Source organism: Taudactylus pleione, unplaced genomic scaffold, assembly GCF_031769625.1.
Source record: "Taudactylus pleione unplaced genomic scaffold, aTauple2 ptg000242l, whole genome shotgun sequence".
NCBI classification, from domain to species: domain Eukaryota; kingdom Metazoa; phylum Chordata; class Amphibia; order Anura; family Myobatrachidae; genus Taudactylus; species Taudactylus pleione.
The window spans coordinates 7007812-7031169 of NW_028284644.1; the positions used below are offsets into that span (position 1 = coordinate 7007812).

At 42.3% G+C, this 23358-nt stretch overlaps 1 protein-coding gene across 2 annotated transcripts; it reads right to left on the reverse strand.

Moving 5' to 3' along the window:
* Positions 1 to 11353: 11353 nt before the first annotated feature.
* On the reverse strand, positions 11354 to 21086 carry LOC148516737 (gastricsin-like). 2 transcript variants are annotated; one of them, XM_088479647.1, is made up of 10 exons: positions 21031 to 21086; positions 20298 to 20448; positions 18757 to 18865; positions 17836 to 17966; positions 17178 to 17377; positions 16854 to 16856; positions 14195 to 14302; positions 13363 to 13510; positions 12708 to 12806; positions 11354 to 11506 (listed from the first exon to the last, which is right to left on the reverse strand). In XM_088479647.1, the coding sequence occupies exons 1-10, from the start codon at positions 21084 to 21086 to the stop codon at positions 11354 to 11356; spliced, it is 1158 nt and encodes a 385-aa protein (XP_088335773.1). The 2 variants fall into 2 exon arrangements, with proteins under 2 accessions (XP_088335773.1, XP_088335772.1); XM_088479646.1 differs by lacking the exon at positions 16854 to 16856 and having other exon boundaries at positions 18757 to 18874; positions 20307 to 20448.
* Between the last annotated feature and the right edge of the window lie 2272 nt (positions 21087 to 23358).

The following is a 23358-nucleotide window of genomic DNA, read 5'->3' on the forward strand; positions in this document are numbered from 1 at the left end:
GACAAGGTAACAAAGTGGCGTATTTGCAGATACTGGTACTGAAGTTTATGAGGCATTCCATGTTTTTCTTGGATATCTGCGAAAGACATTGGGGAGAAAGCCCCGACTATATAGTGGAACCTGGTGATGCCTGCAGATATCCAGGGAGTGGCCATTGATTGAGATTGACCTGGAGGGAACGCGGGGTTGTTCCAAATGGGAGTTAGTGGGGAGGAATGTGATGAGAGGGCTAGTTTTTTGTTTAGGGAGTCCCAGTTACGAAGCGGCAAAACGTTGGTAGGGAATAGGAGGGAGGATCTAGGCCTATGTTTACGAGGCAACCAGGAAAGGTAAGAGGCTGAATGCATGTCCAGCAAATCGCTTTCTAAGTCGACCCATCATTTCACATGTCGGGAGGCATGCCAGGCAGTCATCTGACTCAACCGAGTTGCATCATAATAACGACGTAAAATTGGTAGCCCCAATCCCCCATCCCAGGAGCGTTTGGTGAGTATATCACGGTGTATCCGGGGTTTCCGATTATTCCAGATGAATTTGCAGAGTGAGGTTTGGTGGGATTGTAGTGTGTGATATGGGACAGGAACTGGTAATGTCTGGAAGAGGTAGAGTAGTTTGGGGAGAATATTCCTTTTTACAGCATTAATGCGTCCTACCCAGGAGAGAAAGTATGTCTGCCACTGTTGTAAGTCTCTGTGGATTGAGTTGATGAGGGGAGGGTAGTTAGTTTTATATAGGGAATCATAAGATTTAGAGATGGGCAATTTCATTGGTCAAGGAAGTTATATGAGATCTACGTTCTTTGTTTCGGAAGGAGGTGTAACTGATAATATGCCCACGTATAAGGGCTTTATGAGCCTCTCAGACCACGGGGGTGCAGGCAGTGTTGATATTTAAAGAGAAATAGTCTGCTAGGGCAGATTTCACTGTTTCCTGGAATTTTGTAATATTCAATAAGGTTTCGTTTAGGCGCCACGTGGGACGTGATGGCGGTATATCAAGGAATTCGAAAGATGCGGTGACAATTTAGTGATCTGATCATGAGTTGGAGACAATGGAAGAGTCGACAATATGCTTGGAAGCAGAGTTGCAACTAAGGATCAGATCGATTCTCGAGTAAGATTGGTGGGGTATTGAGAATAATGTGAAATCTCTAGATGTGGGATTAAGGGCACGCCATGTGTCAAAAAGACCCGATTCCCAAAGATAAGCAAAACACAATAGGTAGGTAGCGCTTATCACTCACAGCATGGGTCAGTATATCCAATTGAAAAAATATTTATTAATAAAGGCAGTCATCTGCCAGACATATAATACATCATATACAATAAACAAAAAGGTAATGTAATAAAACTCCCGTGAGTGGGATAGATATATTCTGTTTAAAACTAGATCAATATAGAATCAATAAATGTAGATATAGATCAGCCTGTGGTGAATATCCCTCTTGAATAGATAAACCACTATTGTAATGGTCTTGTAATAAGAATAAGTCTACAGTGTAGCAGTTCTCTGATAAGTAGCAGCTTATAATGGGAGCTGTAATGTGATACAATGTTAGTAGCGATAAAGCAGCTGCTGTAAGCAAGCAGACTGTGTTAAAGCCGCTTATTCCATAGGCACAATGATCCAAACAAGGAATAGCAGATGCTGATGTGGAAGCCAAATACGGGACAGAGCTTAAAATCCCAGCCGTCCACAGTATTCCATAGTACTCACAGTCCACTTGCAAGGCTCCCCGCTCTGGTAGCGCATGATCCAAGGGTGCTGCAATCCGGTGAAATATGCAGGAAGAGGTGTCAGGCTGGTCGCTCCACGAATCCCCCTGAGCTCACTGAATATGAATCTGATGCTCCCGGACAGCTCAGCTGAATCTCGCAATGAGCCGGCAGTGCTGGGAAAGTGACACAAGGGAGTAGGTCGATATCCAGCTGTACAGCGCATATGCGCATGAAGAGGAATGTATCCTGCCTCAGGACTGATAGCTCTGTTCCCTCAACCTATAGTGTTTTGCTTGTTTTATTGTTGGAGGTGTGGCATAGCCTCCGGTAGGTGTGCAGCATTGAACACCAGCAGACGGGTTTAGTGCTCTACACCCCCTCTGGAGCTTGGGCTAATATTTTACTTTGCGATTCCCAAAGATGTTTCTTTAGGGAGCGGGATGATGGGCAGGGCAGTGTCATAGTAGAGGCGGGACTTTTATCAAGGACAGGGTTGAGAACAGTGTTCAAGTCTCCTCCGATGAGGAGGTTGCCCATCCTATATTTATTTATTTTAGCAAAGACAGACTTGAAAAATGAGGACTGACCCGAATTGGGGGCAAATATGTTATCAATTGTACATTCCAAATCACCTAATATACCTGTTAGTATGATATATCGTCCATCCGAATCTCTGTGCACTGAATTTAGAGTAAAGGGGAGTCTACTGCCGATTAAGATCGCCACTCCATTGTGTTTGGAGTTACTGGAGGAGTAGTATACAGTGGGGAATCATTTAGAATGTATTGAAGTGTGCGATTGTTTCTTAAAGTGGGTTTCCTGGAGCAATACAATTCCGGCCTTGAGACTTCGAATGGTCCGAAAGAGTGAGGAGCGTTTTTGAGGAGTGTTTAGCCCTTTGACGTTAAGTGAAGAAAAAGTAAGTGACATTTGGGTAGAGTATTATAAGCGGTGAGGAAGAAAAAGAAAAAGGGATAAGAAAAAGGATTGGGAATGATAGAAAAAATAGGATAGGGAGAAAAGAAAGGAGGTCTTTCTTCTTTTTTGAAAAGAGAGGAGGGGGGGAGTATTAAGTAGAATAGATATACTGAGTCCCCAAATCTCCTATGGACAGAGAGAGATAAAAAAAAGGGGGTTGGGGGGGGGATCGAGGATTGGGGGAGTGAACCAGGTGGGGATTCCTTGTGTCCTGCAGAGGAAAACGCACACGGAGGTCAGGACAATACGGTCAAGAAAGTTAGAAGGGAGGGTAGTCCCAATTACCTTGGGGAAGCTAAATAGTATTGGATTGTGAGGTGAGTGTTTAGATACAATGTAATATGTTTAATTGATACAGGGGGAGCAATGGGAGCATTAGAGAGCTGTAGCCCTCCGTTTTGTGGTTATATAGTAGAGAAAGAGAAGATGAAAAAAATAAAAAAATAAAAGGGGGAGTGGTAATGGAATGAGGAGACCTAACAAACTCTATTAGAGAATCATTTTAAGTTATTTAAAGGGAGGGGGAGGGGAGAGGGAAGAGTGTGGAGATCCACGTAAAAAAGATACGAAGCGGGTACAGATCGAAACAACGTATATTAATATGATACAATATACAAGGTACAGAGCCGGTAATAGAAAAGTACCTGTTAGTTTAAAAGATCATGTTGTGAATAAACTAGAGCTATTCATATGGGAACTGCATATTGCATTCTAGTAACTTATTTTGGTTTGTAGACTGGTATATATATAGCAGTGTAAAATGAGAACCCGTTTATATAACCAAGTTATGAAACTGAAGAATAACAGGTACATTTCTAACTAATATAATACAGAGTAATTCTGGCAGAAAAAAGGATATAACATGTTCATCAGTGTATAGGCTTATGATGAAGTCAGGAGCTCCGCGATGAGGAAGGTAATCCCTAATGCATGACCATGAGCGTCTCTAAATATTAGATTGACGGATTGTCTTTGGTCTGTCTTTTAGTGAGGAGAAGGCAATCCAGATCCTTAAGTTCCCTCTGACATAGGGGGAGAAGGGCCAGAATCCTCTAAATGGGAAAGAAAATCTTTACTTTATTTGGGATCTCTGATCACAATCGTTTTCCCGTTATAGTCGATCAGTAGTTTGAAGGGAAAGCCCCATCTGTAGCAGATCCCTCGTTTGTGAAGAGCTCTCGTTAGATCTTGAAGTTCTCTGTGCTTTAAAATTGTAATAGGGGCTAGATCTTGAAAGAATTGCAGCTTGATGTTGTTGTACATGACATGGGGTTTACCCCGTGTTGAAGCCATAACTCTTTCTTTGTCTTTGAAACTGAGGAAGCGCATGACTACGTCCCTAGGGGGTTCGCCATCTCTTGGTTTAGGCCGAAGGGCTCGGTGGGCTCTTTCCAGTGGTAGTTGATGAGGGCCCAGGTCAGGAAGAATGGAAGAAAAGACTTTATGGAGGTAAGTCTCTAGGTTATGTGGGGTCACTAATTCTGGAATATTTCGTATGCGGAGATCATTTCTTCTGTCGCGGTTCTCCAGGTCCTCATTTTTAGTGTGGAGGTTGGCAAGATCTTGAATAATATGGTCCAGGTCCCTATGAACCTCACTTTGAGATTTGTGAGAAGCATCTTGACGAGATTCTAATTTGGAGGCCCTGGTAGATAGTGAAGAAAGATCCGATTTTATGGTTGAGATAGCTTTATCAAGGTTTCTAGAGAGTCTTTTAGATCTGTAATAAGAGACCGCAAAGCCAGGATGTCCTTTTTAGTGGACAAGGCCGTGGAGGGTAGTTAAGCTCATTTTGAGAGAGGTGAGGGGAGGGAATGGAGGCGGCTGTTGAGGATTTGTCACATTTAGAGAAGTGTTGGGAAATATCTCCACCCGATTTTTTCATGGAGTTAGTGTTTGACCTGTTCATGGTGGCACGGATAGGGATCTCAGCAGCAGGGGAACGACAAAACCGTATAGTCAGTATTGGGGTCGGGTTGAATAGTAATAGCAGTTCCGAGGTAATGAAAGTTTGCAGACAGATATATATAGAATTGAGTTGTAGGGTCTCTATGGAGATAGAGATAGGAACCACAGGAGGGCACAGCCTTGGTGCTCTTAGGGGGTCATTGATGGAAGTTGCTTAGACATTTAATGAAATGGCAATAGGTCATGGGAACAGGAGTGGGATATTGCTAGTAGACAAATATATGCAGCCCCAGAGACCAAAGAGAGAATATAATGTGCAGACCACTGTTTCAGGTTATGGAAATAGAATTGGTTGATACTTAGCTTGAGGTGCTGTATGTGAGTCAGCAACTGGATGGTTCAATGTCCATGTACAGGGCTCTAGCACATCAGAGGCTCCAGGTCTTCAAAGGGGGTTCAAGTGCTTGCTGATGTCAGTGTAAACACAGGTGGGTATTCACAGTTATGACCAGTGCTCCGTTGGGAGCAACAGCAACTGGAGCTGTTTGAGTTACAACCAAGATGGCGGGTCTTCGTCTGATGGTATGTGTGACCCTGCCGCCCATCGGGATCAATAGGAGGCACTAGGGAGTGTGGAGGCTGAGACCAAGTGAGGTAGGGGAGTGGAGATCTTCCTGGCGCCATAGAGCTCAGTTCCAGCAGCAGCAGCGGGGGTGGAAGGTCGCGGGCTGTTAAAACGGCAGCCTCCCGTCAGTCATGGCTTCCAGCACAGCTGCCACCCGAGATCCACAGGGAGCACTCAGGTGAAGTGTTGGAGCGGGGACCGGGTGAGGCGGAGCAGCGGCACTCTCCCTGAAGCCACAGGGAGCAGCACAGTCAGCAGCGGGCCGCGGGTGTCTCCAACTCGAGGCCACGAGTTGTAAGTGGCTGGTAGGCCTTGTGTGGGGAAAAGGCGCAGACACACGGTTTAATCACCTTATAGGCTAGATAGTGGAAACGGAGGATACTGGGGACACGGGAGCCCCTGCAGGGGTGGTCTGGGCCCGAAAACAGTACCAATTTGAGGGTGTATTTAGGAAATCGGGCAGGAGCCATGTTGGTTGAGTTTTTTCCCTCAGTGAAAAAAAACAAAAAAAGCATTTTCTTTCACCAGAAAATAAAAAAGGGTAGTGTTTTTACTCACCTTAAAGTAGTGGATCTTCAGGACATTCACAATGGCATCACAGGTGTCCAGGATGATGCACCCCAAAGCCTGGGGGGAAATGAGGGTCCCAAACTTCAGATCTTCAAAGGACCTTCCTGTAGCCAGGTACCTCAGGGTAGCAATGAGCCTCTCCTCAGCCAGAATGGCTCTCATCATGCTGATGTCCTGGCTCTGGATATAGGGGGTCACCAGACGCAGCACCTTCCATACGCAGGTAGTTGTGGTAATCGTCTGGGTTGTTCTCCCTAATCTCCATCAACAGGGGTATATGGGAGTCAGCCACTCCTGGTCCACCTAGACCTCATCCACCTCCTCTCTTCAGCTCCATCACCTTTCAGCTTCAGATAGCCATAGGCTAGTAGAAGCTTATAGCGATAGGAATCTATCACTACAGAGTGTAGTATAGAACATACTTTGTTAAAGGTAAGCCAAAAACTAAGCAGAGCACAATAGCACTGTACAGCAGGGTATAAAACCAAGCCTCACTAGTCACTGAGCAAAGTGTGCCCAGATCTAAAATGGATGCTGCCTTTTATACCCCCTAGATAAGCCCTCCCCTATTGAGATTAGAGCAGATGCATTGTGAGGTTGTTTGCTGCATACGATATATCTTAAGCGATTTGCAATCGCTTTACGACACATCTAATCGTATGCTCGCTTGCACAATCGTACCATTTATTGGCACAAATCGTAAAGAATTTCAAGGGAAGAATTTTCAAGGGAAATCCTATACAAGATCGCATCTAATGCAAATCACACCGTGTATGGGCACCTTAGGCTTCTCACAGCCTAAGAATTGTCACCATGTGGACCACTAGCAAACTATAGGACTGTGCAATATCTTTCCCCAGCCTTTATTCAGGAGCTATTAGCAACAGAGTCCTATCTGCATCTACCATGATCACCACTGCAAGGCTCACAAAAAAAAGCTGCCCATGGTACTTTTTACTAGCCCCAATGCCTTCTTGAGTTCCTGTTCCAACACTAATGGCCTCAATAGCTAGAATAGATGCTGAAGGTCACTGCTCCTCATCCTGCCAATGGTCACGGTTCAGCAGCTGGCACTGGAGTGCATATCCAAGTGGTAAACTCAATAGGTGTCCTACATGGGTAGTGTCGTTACGAAAGATGTGGATCCCACCCAAGGCTGATAAAGACAAATGTGTAGGTTTACAGTACCTAACTATTTACATAATACTTTGTGGTGTATGAATTGCTTGAAAACCTGAACCATGACAAATCTGTTTATTCATCTATATTTCTACTTAATAATATGCTTCCTTAATAAATATAAATATGCCACAAGGCTTATTGATCTCAACAGCTATTTTAGACAAGTTTAGTAAAAAGAAGAAATCAGGACAAAACAAAATATATTTGGGCACCAACAACAAAATCATTTATCATTGTTAGCACCAATAAATAAACAATAATATCAAATACATAAATCACAAATAGGAGTTTATTCTGGTGTATAAATCAATGACCAATATGCTACCCTTCCCATATGAAATGGCAGCCAGGGGGCATAGGTAGGTATTTGAAGGCCCCATAGCAAAAGATTGTAAGGCCCCCTATGTACCACCCATTGACAAGGGTTCCATAGCAGTGGCACCCATTGCACATATGGTAGTTACGCCCATGGTGGCAGCCATCGCAAATGCTCTCCCTGCCCTGCTCGTAATCTCTATTATTTATGTAAATATCTGGGACAAGCTGTGGGGTTTAGTTCATTATACAAGCTTTGGGAAAGATCACTGTGATAGTACAGCACAAATATATATTGTAGATTGAGCTTTCCACTAGAGGTAACAATATACGCATTTGGTATGAAAGACCGGCTGATGCATGGCTGGCAGTTTGTTTCCCGGCAGCGGCAGCCCAACAGCGCTGGAAATCCTGATTGTCCCTCCCTAGGTAAGTACAAACTAACCTAACCCCCCCTAACCCTAACCCTCCTTAAGGGTGCCTAACCCTAACCTCCCCCCCTGTGCCTAACCCTAACCCCCCTCTAAGTGCCTAAACCTAACCCCCCCCTTCCCCGCTGCCTAACCCTAACCCTCCCGGGGGGGTGCCTAACCCTAACCTCCCCCCGGGGGTTAATAACCCTCACTCCCCCGTGCCTAATCCTAAATCCCCCCCGGGTGCCCTAAACCTAACCCTCCCCCCCGCGGCTGTCTGCTCACGGCGCCCGGCATCCCTTCGATCGGGATGCCGGGCGCCGATCTCCCGGCATCGGAAAATGACAGGCATCTACATTTAGACGCCTGTCATTTAACCCTCGCCGGGATAAAGCAAAGGGGAAGCTGGCTGTCGGGCTTACGTCAGCCGGTTTCCCGATTGAATCCTCAATATACATCTATATCTTATGACAGGTTCAACCTGATTGGTTGTCCCCAAGGCTGCCATTATTTAGTTCTTTCAACTACTTAGCTTAATGGATGTAGACAGAACCTCTTTCATGTCTTAGCAACCAACATATATTTGCTTTAACACAATATTTATTCCCTTTTTTTGTCTTAAGGTTTACAGCACTTATTGAAACATATGAGCAATACTCTGTGAGATTTTGCACATTTCACAACTGCTCTTATTCCTATAGCACAGGCATCGCAATCTAGATTCTGTTACAGTTCTTTAAATGTTTCTTTAAATGGACTATGGCATCTAGAGGGTTAAATAAAACTTTGGGACTGAATTGTTTTCATATCATACCATATATACCTCATGGTGATTGTGGATTTAACAATTGTACATCAGTTGTATTATTGCTATAATGTATCATTTTGTTGCTTTATATTGTCCACTTTGGCTCATACTTGCTACTGTTTAGACATTTGCTGTTTTTCTAGATTTTACTATTTCTAGTGTGTTCCTTACAATGTTTGTGATCCTTTTTGTATCCATGTTGTAGACACTGTGAGTGATATTGTAATGGCAGTGGTGGAAGTCCCGGAGACAATGGAGTAATTTGCCGCCGGGCGCCAGCCCTGAAGGGGGCACCTGGCTCCATTGTCCCTGGGAGCTGCATGGAGAAGGAGCACCGCTGATCGGCGCTCCACCTCCATTGGTGTAACTACGGAGGGTGCAGGGGGTGTGGTTGCACCCCCTGCACCCTCTATTTGCCAGGTGCCCGCTGAGTGTGTTACCAGCGGGTGCCCGGCTCCTATTCAAACCCGGCGGCAGCCAGAAGACGGAGCTTCCTCTGTCTTCCGGGTCCCGCAGTGCACTATGGGAGTTACATCATGACGTCACTCCCATAGTGCCGAGGAGCGGACGCCGGGGACGGAGCTCAGGAGTGAGCTCCATATTCCGGCTCCCGCAGTCCAATACGGGAGTGACGTCATGACGTCACTCCCATAGTGCCGAGGAGCGGACGCAGGGGATGGACGGAAGCAGCACTGGAGCGGGGATAAAGGTAAGTGTTTGTTTGTCTTTTTTGTGTGTGTTGTGCGCGCGCGGGGGGGGCTCACTACAGGGGCAACTACTGGGGGCTCACTACTGGGTGCAACTACAGGTGGCTCACTACATGGGGCAACTACTGGGGGCTCACTACTGGGTGCAACTACAGGGGGCTCACTACTGGAGGCAACTGCAGGGGGCAACTATCGGGGGCTCACCACGGGGGGCAACTACCGGGGGCTCACTAATGGGGGCAACTACCGGGGGCTTACTACTGGGGGCTCACTACTAGAGGTACTGCATAGGGGGACGACTACTGGAAACACTGCATAGGGGGACCACTACTGGGGGCATTGTATAAAAGGAACTGCATAGTGGGGGCGGTGCAGCTGGGGCTGGCATAGATGCTAGGGGGTGGTACATTTTAATTTGGGGGGTACCAACATTTATCTTGCTTCCGGGCACCTGGGATGAAGTTACGCCACTGTGTAATGGTGATGGGTTCATGTGGTGATGTCACTCCAATACGTAATCAGCTACGGGATACAGGGAGCTGGCTTGTTTGCATGAGGTGTTTGGGACTATAAGGTGAGTAGTATGTTCATTGTTTGTACATATATCCCTGTGGAAAATGCTGTAATAAAGCATTGAAACATTGCAATACGTACCTGCCGTTAATTGTTCATGCTTCTGACCCGAGTGCCGCTTCTATGCACTGTGTAATTGTAATACAATAAATGTATCAACCTGGAGAGTAACTAGCCTAAGCAGCCTAAGTGTCTATTCTCAGGCCCAGTTATGAGCATGTATGGGTGTCTACACTGGTCCAGCCTTAGAATGCAGCTGGGCTTTCAATTCCACTGAGATAATTCTTAAGAACTAGAATAATAATGACAGTAGAGCTGAAATCTGAAATGTTTTGTTCTGGCCCCTGCACATACTAAATACCACATAATGGCATACTGGGAGCTTCTGCTGCAATACGTAGATATAATCACCAAGTCCTCTTTCTTTATATGATCATTTCAATTCTACGTTGGGGGGATCAAATATTGGGCCTGATTCAGAGCCGGACGCTCTGACCAGAGCGCTCGCTCTGAATCAGGGCCCTCCTTCATTAAAATGGAGCATCCTCCTGGACGCTCGTATAGCTGTGGGTCCCCACCCACAGCATATACGAGCATCCAAAAAGATGGTCGCGATGGTCTTGACCATCACGACCATCGGACTTGCGACGGAGACCCTGCGGTAGGGTCTCCCTGCCACAAGCCCTGGAGTGATTTTGGCTCTATCAGAGCCAAAATCACTCCCACTGACATCACTAGTGATGTCAGTGGGGCCAGCTTCAGATGGTAGGCGTTCCCATAGGAACGCCTCCGTCTGGCAGGCAAGCCCCTGGCACGCCCACCAAAGGGGCCGTGCTGTCAATCAACATCGACAGCACGCCCCCTTTGGTGCGAGACCCGGAGCGACAGCTTGGCTGTCGCAGTCCAGGTCTCGCGCATGCGCACGACGGAGCTCCCTCCGTCGTGCGCATGCGCAGTGGGAAACATCGACCCACTTGCGAGCGTACTGCCGCTTGCGAGTGGGTCTGAATGACCCCCATTGTTTTAAAGAAAACAACCAATGTTGATAACCAAAACAAGAAGAACATACTGTACTGTCTCAGTGTACTGTGGTGTGGATAAGGCACCGTTCACAAGTGGGAAGTTTTTTTTGGACTTTTTATAACAAGTTCTATAACAGGGAGAACTGTAACAGAATAAAGTTTCCTCCCACATAGTTGGGATTACGATGCCCGTGCTGTAAGTATAAGAGCAGTAGTGACAAAATCTCTGAGTATTGCTAGTATGCAAAACCAAACTAATGTGGAAAAATGTTGCCATAGAATAGATGAAGGAACAGAAACCTGTGTTCATATCCTGTAATTAGTGCTTCCTCAATCAAGGACTACAGGACACAAAAATAAAAAAACAATTCCAAAAGATAAATTTTGAAGCCAGTTTATTGTCAGAAACAGCGTAGAAAGATAGGAAAGAAAAGAAATCCTCAAAAGAAAATTGTGATCTAGTAGATTGATGTATCTTGTCAGGCATCATGATGTCATTTCCTGTCTCACACCCTGGTGATAACAGTAGGTGACCTATGCCACTGTAGCAAAGCCAACCTGGCTGTTTCCAAAGTCGTAAACTGAATAATACTGCCTCAGGAAAACATCTCCCAGAATCCACAGTGGGTCTCCGTTCTGAGCTGGAAGGCTGATGCTCAGGAAGTTGGCAGAGCAGTATCCATTCTCCTACAAGAGTAATATAGGAAACCAGCATTATTTTGTTTAATATTATTTTATTTAACATACTGTTACTCCTCTGTACATGAGTATAACATTATATGCCTAATTTAGAAATCAAGTATCTGAGTATTAAAAGTAAATACAGTATATGTACAATATGTCCATCCTCTGTAATATAGGTAAGATAAGTAGACATTCATTGTTTCTCAGTTTGAAATTGGATTTAAAACATACAACAAATGAATCAAATACATTTTGCCTTTTTATTGAGAGGCCACAATGACATTCATGGTACTATTGTCTGGGATGTTGTAGTTATATTACCTACCATCTGGATGCCGCTGACGAAATCCTAGTGGCGGAATCCTGAACCGCGGACAGACGGCTGGCACCGGAATCCATAAATAATTAGAGATGCCGACGCAGGGATCCCGACAGCCGGCGTCCGACAGCCAGAATCCTGATCATAAGTATAGTGGGCTCCCTTAGCTGTTAGCTGCTGGGGGTGGGGGTTAGGTTTAGATACCCTGGGGAGGGGGGTTAGGGATAGGCTGGGGGAGGGGGGAGGTTAGGGCTAGGCTGCGGACAGGGGGGAGTAGGGTTAGGCACTAAGGGGGGAGGGTTAGGTTTAGGCACTAAGGGGGGAGGGTTAGGTTTAGGCACTAATAAGGAGGGTAGGGTGCAGAAAAGGAGGTTTAGGGTTAGAGGGTGACGGGGGGAGGGTTAGAATACTTACGTATCCTGTGTCGGGATTCTCAGAATCGGGATGCCGCTGTCGGTCTTTTGACAGCTGGCATCCCGAGTGCCGGGCTTCCATATCCAAACCCTATTGCCTAACCCACAGGTTCTCAAACTCGGTCCTCAGGACGCCAAACAGTGCATGTTTTACATGTCTCCACACTGAATCAAGTGAAATAATTAGCTCCACCTGTGGACCTTTTAAAATGTGTTAGTGAGTAATGATTACACCTGTGCACCTGCTGGGTGACCTGCAAAACGTGACCTGTGGGTAGTCCCGAGGACCGAGTTTGAGAACCACTGGCCTAACCTGCTCCAGAATCCCTGCCAGTTACCAGCACATTGTAAACCTCAGATTTAGGAGCAATCCAGCAAAAAGATGCAAATTTGCTCCTTAACAAACCATGTTAAGATGCAGATAGCAGATAGAACAAGTATGGAGTAAGTATGAAATATTACAGTGACTTACCTGAACGATGTAAGCAGATGGGGGCAATGGGAAAGATATACCATTCATGGTGAAGCTGAGAGTTGGCATATTCTGAAGATTGTTGCAGTTGACATAATACTAAAAAGGAAAACAGTGGAAACTTGAGGTACAAATACAAACATCTTTATCAAGGATTAAAGTGATATAAGTATTGTCTCATTTGACTAGGCATTAGATGCAGTCATTTAAATACCACCTCTAAAATATAATGTATACTCTGTAAAATATGTGTACAGTGCCATCATGCAAGCTATATGTAACACATCTGTGCACAATGCAATTTGTAAGGTGCAAAAGAGCTGTGTTACAGGTCTAATGCTGCAAGGGCCATCTGAGCCTGATACAGAGTTGGACTTATATCTTTAGTATTGTTTGCATGGAAATAAATTGTGTATATTTGCCTGTATTCAGTTGTATGCATCCTGATGTACCCGTCCCCTACAGTATGTGCATGCTTGCTTTGCTACTAGTCATCTTCATCATGGCACCTCTCCACCAGCCTTATACTAGGTGCAAAAGATACGCCTGGAAATGGACATTGAGCATTTCTACCTATGAGTACCCTTCTCTCCACTGGTGATGTATAATGTGTTCATGTTACAAAACCTTAGTAAAAATACTATTTTATTCTTACTCCTCCATTCTGTGTCTGTTGAATGCCAAGGTATGGCAGCAGCTGTTGCATGTATGGCTGAGGGATATTAAGCTGGGTGGTTCCGGTATCTACAATGGCCTGGCAACCATTGCTACACCAGCCAGTAGCTTGTCCATTGATGGAAAATCTGGAGAAATAAACTTTATTTCAGTAAAAAAGCAAAATACTGACTATTACAGCACTACAAATATTACTTATAGCAAAGGCTTGTGAGGTACCTACTTTTTAGATATACTGGTAGCAACATTTTGAAATATTGTTTTATAAGTCTCCATTGCTCACAGATTGTGCACTTCTAAAATGCACTATCCTGTTACTGAGGAGTTCATTATTGCAAAAGAATTTTGTGGTGTCACCTCGCTATTCACCATCACACTTTTTGTCTGACATCAAGGCAGGGCTGGTTTAAAGTATGTGGGGAACCCAGGGCAACTAACTTGTGGGGGCCTCTACCAACAAAATTGTCAACATGATATGCTGGCAATGGTATTAAAAAGTATTCCTATATACACCCACTGTATGGCCCATGTTTGTGTCCACTAGCAGCTAGCTCCATAACCATCACCCAGGAATGCTCATCCCTTTTCCGACACATTTCTGGTACCATCTGAATTGATTGCAACAGCACCTCTGTGTAACGCATGCACTGTGGGGATTTTCAGAAAATGTTGCGCATGCATAGTTGCAAAAGAATATGCTTAAACACGTAAACTCAGAATCAGGCCCAATGTTAGCTCCGCTATCAGTTCAACCGCATAATCCTGAAACAGCGGTAAATTCTTCTGTGCTGGATAAAATGGATTAAACTTACTCCTGAAGAGCAATCTGCCAGTAGAGTTGGTTTGAGAGTGGCACCCAGTTGATCTGACCAGTGTAGAGGTTGGAATTTACTCCTCCAAAAGTAACTTCACCTGATTGGCTGCAGAAAAACAGAAGTAGAAGTACATTAGTATAGTATGATAGCAAAGTATGCCATACAGTATGTTAAATTAGCTGTTGCCATGGGAATAAGCAAATGCTCTGAAAGAAATAAAAGAACACATATTCACACAAAACTAGAGATGCTTACAGAGAAAGTAAGTTGGCAGAGTGGCTGTCAAAAAAGTGGTATACTTGTGAACTTTTTTCATGTTTCTGTATAATATAAATGGCAAGTCTTGAGTCACTTGTTATTTTTTCAAAGTTACAGCTAAGATTCATATATATCAAACTGCCGTTATCATTGGGCTATCTATATGTCTGGGGGTTTGGTAGGGCAATGGCTGTGAGCTACTGGTAAAACGGTTGGAACATTGCCACCTTTGCGACTATCAAAATTGCACATATTCCCTTGCGTGCCATAGAATTACCTAGCTCGTCTTTACTTGTCCCAGTGACTGGTCTTTCCATGCTCAGAGAAGTGGCTCAAGTGCTGAAAACTATTTTAAGCCAAATACATACAATACAGCTTCAGTGAAATGGATGAACAGTGCAGCCAGGGCCAGATTTCAGGTCTGATCCCAAGGCAGTGTTTATGCAGGGATGGCAGGTTTTACAGAGCTGGGGGTTTCTAATTCAGTAAATTTTTTTGTTTCATTTCTGTAATTCTGGTGGGTGTTGGCGAGGAGGCGTGCTGATGTCTACATGCCTGCCAGCATAAATAAATCTATGATTATTTTAATTATGTGTAGAATGTATTTATTTTATAGGATGTGGTGGAGGTTGCGGTAAGGAAGATTGGAGGTAATGTGGTGGGAGGGATCATACAGTAACAACAGCCTAGGGGCTATGTATTTGAATACATCTCTGGGTGCAGTCATATTAAAAAAAGAAGTAAGAAATAGGCTACTACTCACACAATAAAACACAAGGAATGTTTGAGTGGAATTCTCCTTTACATAGAATATTATATAAGTAAATACTGGGATACGCAAAAATGCAAACTATAAGAACTAAATTAGAGCATTACACATGGCAAGCACTTTACAGAAATACTGACAAACTAAAAATCCTGGACCTATTTTTGTCTGAAAGTAAATAAGCATGTCTATATTTTAAATGTATTTCTAATTTATTGAGTGATAGGATGAATTAATTAATCTGCATAAATACTTAATTATTCATAAATTATTGTCGCTAGATGTTGAACGTTCAGGAGCTAATTAAGAGTTGGACATAGTCTGTATTTTTGTGTAAGGTACTCATTGCGATTCTACATCAAAAATGCCATACTGTACATTCATGATGGTTGTAGAAGTGGAACGGGGAGAGACAGGCAAGGGCATACCTAGTACAGTAATGGCGTGTTCACATAACTGTGACTCTAATAGACTGAGATGCAGACACATAAACACGTGTCAGGACTCGGGTGGTGCATCTCTCTTGGGTTTTGGAGAGCTGAGGCAACAAGACACAATGGTGATGAAGATCATCAGCTATGCTAGAGTCTACTATACAAGTGCAGGTCGTCTGGAAAATGGTGCGGTGAATATTTTCCAGGAGATTTTTCTACTGTGCATGTGTGAATTGCCGAGAAAATGGCCACCCCGTCATTTTCCCAGTGGTTTGTGCTGCTCTGACGCGAGACTCCGGAGAGGTAGGTATTAAGGAAAATGGGTGTGCGGTGGTGGTCCCCTGGATCCGTTATAGATATGCCACTGGCTCTACACTATTTCTATGCTAGCCCTACTCTTCCTCTGTCTATGCTATTGTGGGGCATAAGTAACACTCATTCCCAGTGTAAACATGGTGCATATACAGTGGTAGTTGAAAGTTTGTGAACCATTCAGAATTTTCTATATTTCTGCTAAAATTTGGCCTAAAACTACCTCAGATTTTCACACAAGTCCTAAAATTAGATAAAGAGAACCAAATCAAACCAATGAGACAAAAACATTAGAAGCAGTTATTGCTGCTCAAGGGGGTCATACCAGATACTGAAAGCAAATGTTCACATACTTTTGCCACTCACAGATATGTGATATTGGATTATTTTCCTCAATAAAAAATGAGCATGTCTAATTTTTTTGTCTCATTTGTTTGATTTGGTTCTGATATTGCTGCTATACACTTTCTGAAGTCGGGAGCTATTTAGAAATATCAGCGGCTTACAGCATTCAGCCTTTACCCTCCAATGCAGGCGAGCCATGTGCTTGTTTGGGCTTCACAGATGTCTGTTTGTTCCCTTCAAGCCAACCGGTGCTAAGGTACTTTCTGCTAAGCTGATATTTGCAAATTGTTGTCTGCTGCTCCACACAGTCGCATGGAATCAACCCAGTAAGATCTGGAGTATTTAGCATCTGACTTATGCTCTATTAGACCATATGCTTGGACTGTGAGGTCTGCAGACATATCATCTTGTGGAACTTAATAGCGGAAAAGGAATTACTTAAAGTGGATATTTCTTTAAATCAGCTCCAGCACTTACTAAACCCCGACTCTATTTACCATTATAACTCATTTTTTATTCTTTGATGTTCATTTTGAGACACCTACTGCAGAGGTGATATCCTTAATGGGATAAATATAATTTTTTTCTGAACTAGCTATATTCTTCATCAGTTTGACATTTATTATATGTATATGTGTATTATGATCTTTTATTTATTAAATTGATTTTTATATTTCTATGTGTAGCGCTCCTTGTTTGGATTATCACTTTTTATTCCACTGTACGTTTCTCATTTGAGCTTTCATTACATGATCATACGGCATTGAAGTATTTCCAAACTATTCAACCTTATACTTTCTGTTCACTTTAGCAAACTATACTCATCTATAACCTTCCTGCATATTATTAGAAATAAACAATATACCTGCCAAGGTAGACACTGAACATGGGCTGGTTCAGGAGATTCTCCTGCAGTATTCCTTGCATAACAGTGGTAGCTCCTCCCACAGACAGTCCAGGATAAGCCAATCCCAGTATACCATCAAATGGAGAATAATAGAAGTTGCCGCTGGGTTCTGTAATGGTCAATCCAATTTCTTGGTTTGTGATAGTAAGACCTTGAATCTAGGAAAATGTATTTAAAGAAATGAACTAGTGATTAAAATTTGGAAATGTTGATATGTACAGGTTAAGTCAGACACACACTGCAATGTAGGTGGCAATATAAGCGCAGCTTAAGGTACCTAAGCCATAACCCGATAATTGATAATATACTAATCAAAATCCATGAGAGTAATGTCAAACGTAATCAGTAGATGGCCATTATTGGCATGTGTGAGAGTGTGTGTTCAGTTGTCTTCCAACCACAATAAAAAGGCAATAATGATGCCTGCAGAGACAGTTGTGTGTCCAAACTGGACACTAATCCTAGAGCCCGGGCTAAGTCCTTTAATCAGCCCTGTGTGGCCAGCTTTACAACAGAATATCTTTTATGAAACTTTATTGGTAGATAAAGGTGTTTTACAGTCTTCTGCTATTGCAGGTACAGTATAAGCCAGCAACACACATGCACTGCTACTTACATAGACAGTATCATATCCAAACAAGCCAGTGACACTGCTGGCAACGTTCCCACCACCATATCCCATGGTAAAGCGCTGTCCATTGGAAGTGTAAGTGGAGGACTGGCTTGGGTTAAATGTATGGTGGTTTGCTAGAAAAAAAGGGCATATTACATGTTAAATAACTGCCATATATGTAGAAATGCTCCTTTTATGATCCTTTCATTTGCAGATGCTCGTCTTGAACAAACAATTAATTATTTCAACTTCAAATGAATTAGAGATTTTTAAATTAGCTAGAAAATGTTCAAGAAAATTATATTCACAGGAATTGCTATCTTTTCTTTCTTATAATTGGCACTGCTTCATCTAGACTACAAGATTATTGGTAGTTCTACTCCTCCAAAGAAAAACCCCAAATATTATCTCCCTTTTTTTTAAATCTCCAACAGCTTGCAGACTGCAGAGTTATAATGTTGGCGCAAGTGGAATGTGCAAAATGTTTTCTCATGCATAGGACAAGTTCCAATCTCAGGCAGCTCCTGATGCAAACTTGAAGCCTTTTTGAAAAGTACAGAAGGCTGTGGATCCTTCCAAGTAACATAGTTAATCCCTGAAATTGCACACTAGTTTAACTTTCACAAATTATTTACATACTACTCTTTTGTGCCTACTTAACACTTTTTATTGACCGCCCTCGGTTAAACCCACAAATGGCACCATTCTATTTTTTAAAGTATTTACGTTAAAAAAACATATGAAGAAGTAAAAAATGAACAATAACTGGTAAAAAAAAAAAGTAAAGCATTTTTTTTCTCATTTTGAGCTATTAATAAGACCACTAATAATAACAAAAGTAATAGTTATTTAATCATAAAAATCCAGTAATTGGTAAAGCAATGCTGCTGTAGAAAATGATTGAACATGTCAGTAGATACTCACTGCAGGCTGTACTCTGACAGTATGTTGATGGAACCCAGAGGTTGGAGGATCCTGTGTCAAAAAGAACCAGGAAGCTCTGGGGAGGAGTTCCGATACTTATTGGCCCATAGTAATATGTCTGAAAAGGAGAGACTTGTTATTTAATTAGATTCATTGTAACCTCTTATGAAACTCATGTTTTTCTGATACGTATTGTTGTGTTTGGGGCACAAATTACAAGTGCCCGCCAGAAAATATTGTCCTTTTGCTAAGAAAACTAGTACATTGTTAGTACCAGTTATAAACAGATGGCAGCCTTCCATAGAAGCTATATAGTTATTATACAATGCAATTTGTAGGTTAAACTTGAGGAGTATTTGTATATATATATATATATAGGGTGTATATATGTAGAGTGTTTGTCTTGTATGTATGTATTTATGCTTACATTAAAACTTACATGGTATGATCACATGGTATGCTTACATCAAAAATGCAATTGTCTTTCAATACCAGGTCCCATCACGTCAATGGTTTAAGCTAGGGATGTGCAGGCTCAACTGTATGCAGTATTTACGGTACCTCCTGACTTGAACACTTCTGTTCGCAGACCCATACGGCTGCGAGCAGAAATATGCAAGTCCAGTGTGAGATTGTGCCGTGAGTGGGGCAAATTGCTGAGCTGTTGCCCGCATTTTTATGCCATTCCAACACCAATTTGCCCCATTTGCATCTAACTGGATTGACCATAGTGTGTCTAGCAAACAGAAATATACCATCGGGAGCTGTACAGAACTGCCACTCGTCAGTTACTGCTTTATTATTGGAGGCTAATAATGCAAATGTCTAACAACAGCCATCCATACTTTCCCCACCAGCAGACACAATTGTTATTCTGCTACCATATTACTCCCCATACCGCTAAGAGTATGAACACATATGGGTAGGGCAGTTTTTTTTAACTTCTATTTCATGTCTTTGTATGTAATTGGTTTGTAACATGTTGTGATCTCTTCAATGTATAGTGCTGCATAATATGTCAGCACATTATAAATATAATAATAATAATACTAATAATAATAAGAGTTATATTTACTAAATTGACACTATAAGGTCAATCCAATTAGCCACGAAGGGTGTGAGTTGCCGTTGCAACAGCGTTAAAACACTTGCAAAGGACCGGCATCTCGCACCCTTTGCGGCACGCTCGGAGACCAAATTCTCAGAATTTTGATTGCGGCTGTAAAGTGCGGCGCCCTATGTGTCGATCCATTTAGCCGCGATGATCTCGATCATCGCGGCAATGGCAACACTTTAAGGCAGCCCAAATTCGCAGAATTTTGGCTCTGAGCGGGACACGAAGGGAGCGAGTTGCTGGTCCGTTGCCGGCATTTTAACACCGTTGCAACGGCAACTCACACCCTTCGCGGCTAATTGGATTGACCCCTTTGGATGTATTTTACACATATAACCAAAAAAGTGCCTTTATCATTAAAATAGTAACTTGGCTCTAAAGAAACCTAAATAAACAAATACATGTACAAAAATATTAAGAGCTAAATGTTACATACATCAAAATACATGGACTCAGAAGCAACAGCATATCCCATGTATCTATGAGACAGATCAATCTTGTGAGACTGCAGGTACGTATCCAGCACTCCAGCTTCCCTCATATTCTGCCGGATGGACTTTCCCTTTTGTAGAGGAACTCTGTAAATGAGCATAAATACGATGTGCTGATTAGCACTAGCATAGAATGTTATGCATTTTTAGGAGGTATTTAAAAACCCCAATTAAATGCGGATCAATGCAAAAGCTAAATAACTATGATAGTGAGCCTGATCTTACATAAACACTTCTGTGGATTTTCAGTGTTGGCCACCACGGTAGTGTGTCCACTGCATTAAAATAGCTCAGTTGCATTTTGCCATTACATCAATAATGTTGGGTGCTTATGTTTGGCAACACGTGTGACAGGCACAGCTTCCACTATCTAAGGGGTTACCAATGGCAGCTGACACAAGAAGCTCCTGTGTGATGTGATCACACCTGAGCTTCACTCCTGCCTCATCAAACCCAAACTGCCAGCATGCCATCCCATCTGATTTTGATTGATTAGGATGGGTTACATACTGTGCAAAGAACAGCTAATGTGTTTGACTTGAACAAACTGAAAAACAACATATTTTATTTTTTATTTTGTGTTAATTAAAAATAAACATATAACAAATGTATTAAACAAAATACAATTTCATCTTTTTATTAGAAGTATTCTCCATCTGATGGACTCACCTCACAAGCCCCTCTGAGAGCTGCAAACAAACAAGAGCGAAGATTAAAATTTTCATGACTGCGGCTTTCCTCCAACCTCACCAGTTTACCCCGGCTAGTGTTTGTTACATGGGACCTCCTTTTATATAGAGCAACTGGTTACATTATCAGCTAATACCACCCTACAAAGTCTCTATACCGTTTTTGTTCACTTTTATGCCAAGCATATTTATGCCAAGTCAATATTGCAGTCATTTGGCAAAATGTTGGGCTGCTTAAGATAAGATCTTTACTTAGGTGATATAAAAATGTCATTTTCCATTATTTAATACACCATTTAATTAACCTTCAGGCTTATACAACACCTTCTGGACATTTGTTGTTAACTTTCTTTTTAACTTTCTTTTTTAAATTCTTAGTCCAGTGTAGTAGAATTTGTGGTGAATGTCAACACGAATGTCAATATTGACATATTGTTGACATTGTGAATGACGATATTCGGCATGTTGAACATTCAGCTATCTGTTCCAGAGATGTAAATGCCTAATCCTACCACCAATCCTTAAATCTTTAAAACATTGGCCATCGACATTCTATGTCGACATACTGTCATTGTCCACATATCGAATGTCAAAATTCTGTCAATGTCGGCATACTGAATGCCGACGTTCACATTCTCATGTCGACATTCTGAACGTATACCCCTTAGTCATCTGTTTTGGTATCCATGAAGACTATTTAGTTGCTGACTAAAGCTCTTTAGTGAAAGCAATAATGAATAAAATAGCACCAAAAATCCCATTCCCTGGGGCCTTCTATATGTGAATAAGCAAATTCTATTCAGGAGTTAGACTTCTGTATAATGTTATTTACATAGTAGTTATTACAATCAATACTTAAAATTATTTATTTTTAGTTTTAGTTTTTTTCTTTAGAAAAAGACACACATAAGTGATATATAATATTGCCCCGCCGTCCCCTCACTATCATGATTAATTGAAGTCAAAATTAAAATTAGTAGAAAAATGTAAACATTTAAATAAACATGTGGAGTCATCCCACCATGATTGTTGGTTGACCTTTGATGTGACATTTCCACTTTTTTCCCCATTCTCATGTGTTTATGCAAAGATAGGCAACGATTGCTTTTCAGTGGTGTTCCAAAGACCACGAAGACAAGTAGGTGTCCTGGCACATTTAAAAAGATATTGCAAGTTCACACTTTGGTCAGGTTGTAAATGGCAGTTAATGATACATTCATGCATAGACAGGGGCGTTTCTAGAGAGGAGGGGGCCCGTGTGCAGTCTCCGACACGGGGCCCACTCCTCTCCGCCCGGCTGCCAGCAGCGAACTGAGCTGTGCGCAGCCAGTGCCGAAGTTATAGACTCTGGGCACTGGGCATGCGTAAACGACGGGAAAATGGCCGCCGGAAAGGTCAGTAATATTATGGGTGCAGGGTGTGCGGTGCGGGGCCCTTGTTCCCTGTACACCCTGCACCCTTTATAGATACGCCCCTGTGCATAGTATAACAAAGTGGGCAGTGGAGCTGCAGCTGGTGGTCAATGTGCCCTGATCTTCCATTGTGTGTTTTTTGTATTTTTTTAAATGGCCAAGTGAGCCCACACACTGGTGGATATAAGCCATGTAGCTAACCCTTCTGAAAGAAATTAATCTATTGATTGTTGTAGAGATGAGTAATAATTATTGGGTAATATAATATTATCAGCACTTACTAAAAAAATATTAGTATTTGGGGAGTTTGTTTTTTTTTGCAATTAAAAATGTTATTACGTTCACCAAAATCGTTAACACAAGATATATAATACCGACATGGTACAAATTTATTTTTTCAATAACCTCTCTCTCTATCTCTCTCTCTCTCTCTCTCTCTCTCTCTCTCTCTCTCTCTCTCTCTCTCTATATATATATATATATATATATATATAAATATATATATAAATATATATATATTATATATATATATATATATATATATAAAATAATAATAAATATATCACGCCATGAACATCAACTACTCAAAACAATTAGTGATAAAAATAAAGTAGAAAAGAGAAATGGGGAAAAGAAGGAGAAAAAGAGTGTCACCCGAGAAAAAGTTTCAGCAAAATAGAGGACCAAAAAATCACTTAGCATCCACCTTGAACAATATTTAAATAGGAGGGAGACCCTTTAAACAAAATCCAAGGGGTCCAGACTCGTTAAATTTAGTAGCACCAGACATGAAATTGTCCATAGTCATGATGAACTCCAGTCTAGAGAACCATTCAATTATAGTGGGGGGAAAGGTAGATTTCCAATGAACTGGGATCACAGATTTGGCTGCACTA

What these genes read in the sequence shown, in the direction of transcription:
- LOC148516737 (XM_088479647.1), bottom strand. Translation starts at nt 21,086, where the DNA reads ATGAAAATTTTAATCTTCGCTCTTGTTTGTTTGCAGCTCTCAGAGGGG. An exon ending in CTCTCAGAGGGGCTTGTGAG is followed by an intron (nt 20,449 to 21,030) that starts GTGAGTCCATCA and finishes GCTCATTTACAG; the next exon opens with AGTTCCTCTACAAAAGGGAA. An exon ending in AACAGACACAGAATGGAGGA is followed by an intron (nt 12,807 to 13,362) that starts GTAAGAATAAAA and finishes TTTCCTTTTTAG; the next exon opens with TATTATGTCAACTGCAACAA.